This window comes from Ranitomeya variabilis, chromosome 4 (assembly GCF_051348905.1).
Source record: "Ranitomeya variabilis isolate aRanVar5 chromosome 4, aRanVar5.hap1, whole genome shotgun sequence".
Lineage (NCBI taxonomy): Eukaryota > Metazoa > Chordata > Amphibia > Anura > Dendrobatidae > Ranitomeya > Ranitomeya variabilis.
Window position 1 is genome coordinate 224,687,007 of NC_135235.1, and position 10,192 is coordinate 224,697,198.

Genomic DNA, 10,192 nt, shown 5'->3' on the forward strand with positions numbered 1-10,192 from the left:
CAAAAGACCGGAGGATCCTCCGGTGGGCCATATCTGGCAAAGCTTTGCAGCAGTTCACTTACTGTCTATACAAAATGATCTGCTGCAGAGAAAGATGATTTCAAAGCAGGCTTACAAATAAATTAGCGTTTTTCTGGTTTGCAGGTGATTACTGGACTTTTTGGAAGGGTCAATAGTTGGGAACAATCATTCCTATTAATGCTCTTTCCTCAATTATCAGCTTGACAAGATGGGAGACACAGATAAGGACAGACTCTGCTGTTAGGACCCCTTACACATGGTGGACCCCCAGAATGATTTTCTCTGATGGGTCCAAACTTCTCCCGGCCGACGCTGCACACAATGCAGAGAGTTTTTGCTTTTATTTTAGGATCTATTATAAAAATATATATTCCAAAACCTCCCGATATACAATATTTATAAACTTCTGTAATATTATATATATATATTATCTCTTGTATATTGGAGCTAACCGTAAGGACTTTGTGTTTGGCATCAATCTGGACACTTACGGACAGTCCTAGGGGCAAACACAGGTTTTTAATGGGGAGTTTCCACTGGTCCTCCACGTTGGTCACTGAGGCTAGTGATTGACGACGCTATATCCGGTGGTCTGGGACAGTGAGGTGGTCAGCTCTTGGGTGTCCCCAGAAGATTCAGTCATACATAGCACATCCTTCATATACCTTCATACTTCATATCCGCAAAGATGGAGGTGGAGATAGGTGCAGAGGGGAAATGGAGGGTCCGAAGTGTGAAGAGGGGCTTGGAAAGCAAAATATGTGCAGGTATCGAGGAAGCACCGAGAGCCACACTTTTGATTTTATGATGCTCCATCTGGAGAGAAGATCATCAGCTGCCATCTGAGAAGATCAGTGACCATGGAAGGTCCATCGCTGGTCCATCGGACTGATCAGGTTTGCTCCTACCAGCGGTTTTGGCTCTCCACCTCCATCTTTCATTGAGATACGCGCCCTCTTAGTTCTTCATTGTTATACTTGTGTGGCATGCTTGACTTTGGGTCCGCTTGGTGGAGGGTTGGGTGAAGGATTTCGCAAATATTCAGATGTGTTATCTCCAGAATTCTGCAAATTACAAAAGAATAAAGTTACATTGTTACATTATTGTCCAGAAAGGAAACAGCAAATATTCTACATCTGTACTTTACAATAATATTACAAAAGAATCAACAACAACAATAAAATGGTTGAGCACATAAGAATGCTCCTCATTACACCATAGCTTCCATTATGGTCTCTAGTCAGTCTCCTTTCCCTCCTCACAATTTATAAATCTATCCCACAGTATTTTTTCCTGGTCAGTCACCTTCCCCCTCTTGCAGTTGTAAACATAATCCACAGTAGGTTGTCTAGTCAGTCTCCTCCCCCTTCTAGCAGCTGTGTTATAATAATGGTCTCAGTCTAAGGAGGCTTAATATCAGAACTTGCCATGATGTAGGAGCCCACAGCGATGGACGCATTACAAAAATAATCCACATCAATTTCCCCAGTCATCCAGCCATTGTGCAAATTGTAAATATAGTCCCACGTAAGTTCTCAGTAAGTTTCTATTCCCTTCTGGTGATTGTTAATAAAGCTATCCCCTCCCCATAAGTTTCATAGTCAGTTACCCTTCCCTTCTGGAGTTGTAAATATACTCCACATTAAGTTGTCCAATCAGTCTCCTTCTCCTTCTTGCAATTGAATGAGTAGTGCCCAGTATGTTCCTTTAGCAATGTCCTCCCCCTTCTGTAGTTGTAGATTCACAGTCAGTCTCCTTTGCCCTATGGAAGTAGGAAATATAGCTTCCACATAAGTTCCACATTTATTTTCTCACCCCTATGGCAGTTGTAAATATAGTCCCTGGTAAATTCTGTAGTCAGTCTCCTTCTGGCAGTTGTAAGTTGTAAGTCTGGCAGTGTCCCTGGTAAATTCTCTAGTTAATTTCCTCCAGCTCTGGCAGCTGCACTTAGAGTCGTTAGTAAATTATCTAGTCAGTCTAGTTTCCCTTCTGGCACCTGCACTTATAGACTCCTGTAAATTCTCTAGTAAGTCTCCTTCCCCCTCTGGAGCTGCACATAGAGTCCCCAGTAAATTCTTTAGTCTGTCTCCTTCTCCCTCTTGCAGTTAGTAATATATTCTTCAGTAAGTTCTCTATTCAATCACTTTCCACCTATGTTAGCCATGTATATGGCACCCAGTCAGTCTCCTTTCCTGCTGGTAGCTTTAAATATAAACCCTCATAAGATTTCCAGTTAGTAAACTTTCCTCTTTTCTAGCAGTTGTAAACATAGTCTTCAGTAAGTTCTCCAGTCAGGCTATTTTCCCTTCCAGGATTTATAATTATAGCCGCCAGCAGGTTTTCTTCTCAGCCTCCTTCTCCCTCTGGCAGTTATGTAAATATAGTTCACAGTCAGTCTCCTTCCCCCTTTGGAAGTAGTTGTAAATATACTTATCAGTATGTTCCCTTTCTGGCATCTATAAATATAGTTTCCATTATAGTCTCTAGTCCGTGTCCTATATAAATATAGACCCTGGTATTTTTCCTAGTCAGTCTCCTTCCCCTTCTGGCAGCTGATGTCAATCTAAGGAGGCTTAATGGCAGAACCCACCATGATGTAGGAGCCCATGGAGATGGACGAGTTGCGGTACATGATGTTGTTCATGGTGAAGTACGCTGGGTCATCGGGTGACAACGTTGCTCCTGACACCTGAAGCAGAGGCAGAGTAAGTAGAACTCAGAAGGTATAAGAGATAATACAGACCGGACGTCTTGGCGACATCTTACCGTGCGTAAGGCGTCTTTATGCAGATCACCCGGATTCTTCTCTATTTTCCCTGAAGGAAACAATAACATTAGCGAGGTCTGCTATTTGGGGGGCTTCATCTATTAGAGGGGGCTACAAAGAGCATCTCCCTCCCTGGAAGACACCTGCAGACTATTGATTGCAATGGGAACTGTGTAATACTTCATTCCTCCAGTGGAGGCGCTGTGGGGAAATGAATTAGCTCACCTTTCTATAAAAAGCGGAGGGAGAGAGCCCCCAGTGGCTGTATGGGGTATTACAGCTCCTACCCATTCACTTCAATGCAGCTGAGCTGCCATACCGCACATAACCCAGAGACAGGGGTGGCACTGTTTATGGAAGAAGACAGCCATATTTTTTTAAATTCAGAATCCCTCTTCCGTACCTTCCCTTTAAGACGCATGTGGCGCACGCCGCCTTTATATCAGGCGCCATTTATTTGTGGACTCACCTTTCCTTCTTTTCCGTATACAAAATATCACAATGACGATCAGGGCAATGAGCAGTAACGCTCCGGCCACTGAGCCGATCACGATGCCGGCGATGGCGCCCGCGCTCAGCGGAAGTGGACGGTCCGAGTCTGCGGAGAACAGAGAAGGAATCAGCGTGTCCGCTCTCAGCCTGCGCTCTGATCGCTGCCGATTTACTGCTCAATTGTAAATGCAAGAAAAATACAGTAATCGATAAATTAAACAATTATCTTTATTTACATAGTAAAGCAAAAGGAAAGGCTCAAAACTACAGCTCAGCCTGAGAACACAAGCTAAGACGATGATTAAATAAAAATATGGCTGGGAAGATGAGAAGGGGAAAAAGTACAGAGAAAAAACAGAAGAAAAATGTGCCTGGTCATAAAGGAAATTATTTACGCTAAAGATATATATATATATTTTGTAGTTTTTATTTAATTTGAAGAAATGGGAAATCTCCAAGACCCCCTTTTGCTGCCAAGATGGATGTAGTCTGTACAGGAGATGGGCTGGTCTGGGGTCTGTATACAGGAGGGTCTGGTCTGGGGTCTGTATACAGGAGGGTCTGGTCTGGGGTCTGTATATAGGAGGGGTCTTGTCTGGGGTCTGTATATAGGAGGGGTCTGGTCTGGGGTCTGTATATAGGAGGGGTCTGGTCTGGGGTCTGTATATAGGAGGGGTCTGGTCTGGGGTCTGTGTACAGGAGGGATACGTATAATAAAACCTGGCCCTCAACTTTTATAAAGGTGTTTTTTTATTCCAAGCGGAAGTGCAGTAACAGCAAAACGTTTCGGTCATAAACACATGACCTTCATCAGTTCGGTATGGTGATTGATGGTGAGATAAGTGTTTGCTCTGTGGACTCCGCGTCTGCAGCGTTACAGCAGGGCTGCGCCCATACCGGAGCATTCTAATCAGTGCGCATTACAGTCTGTTAAAACAGAGCAAACACTTATCTCACCATCAATCACCATACGGAACTGATGAAGGCCATGTGTTTATGACCGAAACGTTTTGCTGCTACTGCACTTCCGCTTGGAATAAAAAAAACACCTTTATAAAAGTTGAGGGCCAGGTTTTATTATACGTATCACTAAGGTTTTGGAACCTACCTGAGCACCTTCATATAGCTGTGCACACGCTTTTTTGTGTATACAGCAGGGGTCTGGTCTGGGGTCTGTATACAGGAGGGTCTGGTCTGGGGTCTGTATATAGGAGGGGTCTGGTCTGGGGTCTGTATATAGGAGGGGTCTGGTCTGGGGTCTGTATATAGGAGGGGTCTGGTCTGGGGTCCGTATACAGGAGGGGTCTGGTCTGGGGTCTGTATACAGGAGGGGTCTGGTCTGGGGTCTGTATACAGGAGGGGTCTGGTCTGGGGTCTGTATACAGGAGGGGTCTGGTCTGGGGTCTGTATACAGGAGGGGTCTGGTTTGTTGGCGACCTCCTTGCCGTTTCATGCGCAGCTGGGAGTGGGGCGGTCAGGACCACCCTTTGCCTGTTGGACCCCCAGGCGTTGACCTACATGAGATGTTCAGTGTCCATGTTGCGGTTTTCCACTGGACAGGATTGGACACGTTGCAGGAGTAGTTTCCGTTGTGCGTCCGGTTCGGAGCGTTAATCTGCAGCGTCCGCCCGTTATCTAATGTGCCGTAGCTGCCGCCGCTGCCGGGTAATGACGCCCCCTCTCTGGTCCACGTGTAGTTCACCTCGTCACTGACCGCGCTGCAGCTCAGATTTACTACGGGGGTGCCCTCAGCTGCTGCGACGGGAGACTGGACCACCGTAACATTTGTCACCGGATCTGTGGGGGCATCAGAAGAGGAAATTACAATAAATCACATGTAGAGTTCCACCAGTGCAGCCATCTATCACAGTGCATGTTCATCCTGATCCACCTAGGGCATGAATATAATTTCAAAGCAAAAACTGACATAAAGGCAGGTCTGTAGGAGAAAGATTTCACTGCACAACCCCATAGTTTTTAGATGCCTGGGCAGGCAGTGTTGCGATAGGGACACAGGAGGTGATGGGGCAGGGAGTGTTGTCATAGGGGCACAGGAGGTGAGAGGGCAAGGAGTGTTGTCATAGGGGCACAGGAGGTGAGAGGGCAGGGAGTGTTGTCATAGGGGCACAGGAGGTGAGAGGGCAGGGAGTGTTGTCATAGGGCCACAGGAGGTGAGAGGGCAGGGAGTGTTGTCATAGGGACACAGGAGGTGATAGGGCAGGGAGTGTTGTCATAGGGCCACAGGAGGTGATAGGGCAGGGAGTGTTGTCATAGGGGCACAGGAGGTGAGAGGGCAGGGAGTGTTGTCATAGGGGCACAGGAGGTGATGGGGCAGGGAGTGTTGTCATAGGGGCACAGGAGGTGAGAGGGCAGGGAGTGTTGTCATAGGGGCACAGGAGGTGAGAGGGCAGGGAGTGTTGTCATAGGGGCACAGGAGGTGATAGGGCAGGGAGTGTTGTCATAGGGGCACAGGAGGTGAGAGGGCAGGGAGTGTTGTCATAGGGGCACAGGAGGTGATGGGGCAGGGAGTGTTGTCATAGGGGCACAGGAGGTGAGAGGGCAGGGAGTGTTGTCATAGGGGCACAGGAGGTGAGAGGGCAGGGAGTGTTGTCATAGGGGCACAGGAGGTGATGGGGCAGGGAGTGTTGTCATAGGGGCACAGGAGGTGAGAGGGCAGGGAGTGTTGTCATAGGGGCACAGGAGGTGAGAGGGCAGGGAGTGTTGTCATAGGGACACAGGAGGTGATAGAGCAGGGAGTGTTGTCATGGGGGCACAAGAGGTGAGAGGGCAGGGAGTGTTGTCATAGGGGCACAGGAGGTGAGACGGCAGGGAGTGTTGTCATAGGGACACAGGAGGTGATAGGGCAGGGAGTGTTGTCATAGGGACACAGGAGGTGATAGGGCAGGGAGTGTTGTCATAGGGACACAGGAGGTGATAGGGCAGGGAGTGTTGTCATAGGGGCATAGGAGGTGAGAGGGCAGGGAGTGTTGTCATAGGGGCACAGGAGGTGATAGGGCAGGGAGTGTTGTCATAGGGGCACAGGAGGTGAGAGGGCAGGGAGTGTTGTCATAGGGGCACAGGAGGTGAGAGGGCAGGGAGTGTTGTCATAGGGGCACAGGAGGTGAGAGGGCAGGGAGTGTTGTCATAGGGACACAGGAGGTGATAGAGCAGGGAGTGTTGTCATGGGGGCACAAGAGGTGAGAGGGCAGGGAGTGTTGTCATAGGGGCACAGGAGGTGAGACGGCAGGGAGTGTTGTCATAGGGACACAGGAGGTGATAGGGCAGGGAGTGTTGTCATAGGGACACAGGAGGTGATAGGGCAGGGAGTGTTGTCATAGGGACACAGGAGGTGATAGGGCAGGGAGTGTTGTCATAGGGGCATAGGAGGTGAGAGGGCAGGGAGTGTTGTCATAGGGGCACAGGAGGTGATAGGGCAGGGAGTGTTGTCATAGGGGCACAGGAGGTGAGAGGGCAGGGAGTGTTGTCATAGGGGCACAGGAGGTGAGAGGGCAGGGAGTGTTGTCATAGGGGCACAGGAGGTGAGAGGGCAGGGAGTGTTGTCATAGGGCCACAGGAGGTGAGAGGGCAGGGAGTGTTGTCATAGGGGCACAGGAGGTGAGAGGGCAGGGAGTGTTGTCATAGGGACACAGGAGGTGAGAGGGCAGGGAGTGTTGTCATAGGGGCATAGGAGGTGAGAGGGCAGGGAGTGTTGTCATAGGGGCACAGGAGGTAAAGCTATTCTTACAGCCAGGAATACACAAGAATGAAATATTGTATAGTAAAAAGTTCTAAAACTTTGTAAGAAACTTTTATCTTTTACTATACAGGCAGCTTTTTAAATTATTTTTATCCAGAGGCCAAAAAAAAATAATTTGTATGTACTGGATCCAGGGAGATCATTGAACAGATAATAATTATAATTTGCTACAATGCATCAGCGGCTGAGAGAAGTGCTAGCGGGCGTTTCCATCCCATTCACTGACAACAAGCAGAGATCTTGGGGAAAAATACTCAATACTATATAATATATTATTATTATCATCTGCAGTATTTCTATAATTAACTATTGGACTGACCGTAGATTTTCACAGGGAACGTCAGCGTGCTGGTCTTATCTGTGAATGACTCCACGCTGACCGTGTAATTTCCGGTGTCATTCTTGCTGCTGTTCGTTATGACCAGGGATCCGTTCCCAATGATTTCCAGTCGATCTTGGATTGTGGGAGCTGCAGTAAAACCGTTTTTATCCCATTTCACCAGCAGGACGTCATCTTTAAACCAGCTGATCGAGGCGTCTGAAGTATATGTGTAAGAGATGTACAAACTGATGTTTTCCCCAACCAGGAAATTGCTGGAGGAACTGGAATACACCGGTATAGCCACTCCTGTACCTGTAGAATAACATGGCGGAGGAAGATCAGTTATCCTGTATAATAAAATACTGTCCACTGTCTGTTGTCAAGTGCAATCCGTCTATCAGCGGAGACAACTAAACAGATTAAAAAAAATTCAGGTCTTTGTGCCTCTGCTCTTGTTCTCCTGTCTTACCTGTATAACAAGGGATAGCTTTTGGTTTCAGGGCAAAGAAAGCATGTTGAGAAGTGAGGAAAAAGTAAGTTCCAGCTCCTATAGTGCTGGTAGAGCGAAAAGTAAGTTCCAGCTCCTATAGTGCTGGTAGAGCAAAAAGTTAGTTCCAGCTCCTATAGTGCTGGTAGAGCAAAAAGTTAGTTCCAGCTCCTATAGTGCTGGTAAAATGCTGATGACGCTGAAGAACCCACTGAATAACAACATAAGGATCAGGACAATTTCTGGGCATATTGGACAGGTATATGCACCAGAAGCAGTTTGGCCTTGATGTGGGGATGAGAGCAGTAAGAACATACTTTCCTTACAATCTTTTACCCTGGGTAAATGGCAGGTGCGGTTAAAGTGACAGGTGCGGTTAAAGCGACAGGCTTCTGAGAAGTTGGGAAAGCACTGACCTGTTATTTGATGTTCTGCTGTTTTGGCTGAGAGACGTGGAGAGCAGGGAATGGTGAACATGAGTGATGGAAACCAGCAGTAAGCAGACAGCGAAAAGTGTCGTCTTGCTGATTGACTGTAGTGTAACAGATAGGATTCGTGGAGTTAAGCAGACAGGGGTTAGGGATATGGGATTTAGAGGTAGCGGCCCACCGGACTCTGCTGCTCGAAGCTCAACAAAAAAGACCCCAATAATGACAACAGATCATCTTAGAGTTTACCATCAGCAGGTCGGACCGCCGACAGAATCTCGTGAAACGTTACCTATAAATGGAAACACAGAAGTATGGCCGAGCGAAATCACAGAGTCTGAGTACGCCCTCATCTACCATCAGACCCGACTCATCACCCGAAAACCAACCGATCCCTCCATAACAATGATCAACTGCAAAGAATCCGATAGATGACGACAATGACGGAACTAAGAAATCCGCAGACACAAGGTTATGTCACAGCTGATGAAAGGAGAAACAAGGAGGAATGGAAAGATAGATAATAGATAGATAATAGATAGATAGATAGATAGATAGATAGATAGATAGATATATAGATAATAGATAGATAGATAATATATAAAAGATAGATAATATATAGATAGATAGATAATAGATAGATAGATAGATAGATAGATAGATAGATGGATAGATAGATAGAGAGATAATAGATAGAAAATAGATAGATGATAGATACATAGATCATAGATAGATAGAGATAGATAGATAGATAGATGATAGATCATAGATAGATAATAGATATATAATAGATAGATGATAGATAAGAGAAGGATAGATCATGATAGATTTTAGATAATGATAGATAATAAATAATTTCACATTTCTTATGTTCTCTCTTATTGTAACCATTTAACCCTAATGATATTATTATGGATACTTGCCCGGCTTTGCATGGATATATATATATACTGTAGATAGAATGTTTGCTGTCGTTCTCCATATAGGGCCCCATATATAGGGGGCTCAGACCCCTCACCTCTGGGCTTTTCCTATACTAGAGGAAGGTGCCCTGTATTGTAACCGTCCCAGTGCCAAGCAGTGCAGAGCCGTGTGCCCGTCACTTACCAGTGAGTGCCAGCAGGAGCAGGGCGCAGAGCAGGGCGGCCCCGCCGGCCATATCCCTGCATAGGACCAGACCTACATGAGACGACGGCTCCGATCCCTGCGGACAGGTGACACCGGCTACAGGTGCATTTCCTGTTATCCCCTGGAAGAAGTAAGAGGCGGAGGAGGGGAGGGTGGGTGAGGGGCGGAGAGCGGATCCTGTGGCAGGTACATGACCCACCTCTGTGCCTGGCTCCACTCCTTACATTACAGAGCTGCGCTGCGTATCTAAGCCGCTCATGTGTGATACATTCCTTCCCACCACATACACACTGCATACAATGATGCATTCTAAATGGTTCAGTAAATATTTACATTAAGGGGACAAATAAATACACTTTATCTAGTTCAGGATTCAGTACCTGGGGTAAGGTGGGAGCAGAATGAAAAATACACACTGCTCAAAAAAATAAAGGGAACACTTAAACAACAGAATATAACTCCAAGTAAATCAAACTTCTGTGAAATGAAACTGTCCACTTAGGAAGCAACACTGACTGACCATCAATTTCACATGCTGTTGTCCAAATGGAATAGACAACAGATGGAAGTTATTGGCAATTATCAAGACCCCCTCAATAAAGGAGTAGTTCTGCAGGTGGGGACCACAGACCACATCTCAGTACCAATGCTTTCTGGCTGATGTTTTGGTCACTTTTGAATGTTGGTTGTGCTTTCACACTTGTGGTAGCATGAGACAGACTCTACAACCGACATAAGTGGCTCAGGTAGTGCAGCTCATCCAGGATGGCACATCAATGCGAGCTGTGGC

At 46.7% G+C, this 10,192-nt stretch overlaps 1 protein-coding gene across 1 annotated transcript; it reads right to left on the minus strand.

The window, feature by feature from the left end:
- Window positions 1-347: 347 nt before the first annotated feature.
- LOC143770442 (cell adhesion molecule CEACAM1-like) lies at window positions 348-9,535 on the minus strand. Its single transcript, XM_077260067.1, has 7 exons — window positions 9,382-9,535; window positions 7,357-7,671; window positions 4,799-5,077; window positions 3,258-3,386; window positions 2,788-2,837; window positions 2,612-2,710; window positions 348-1,085 (listed from the first exon to the last, which is right to left on the minus strand). The coding sequence occupies exons 1-7, from the start codon at window positions 9,431-9,433 to the stop codon at window positions 993-995; spliced, it is 1,017 nt and encodes a 338-aa protein (XP_077116182.1). The 5' UTR covers window positions 9,434-9,535; the 3' UTR covers window positions 348-992.
- Between the last annotated feature and the right edge of the window lie 657 nt (window positions 9,536-10,192).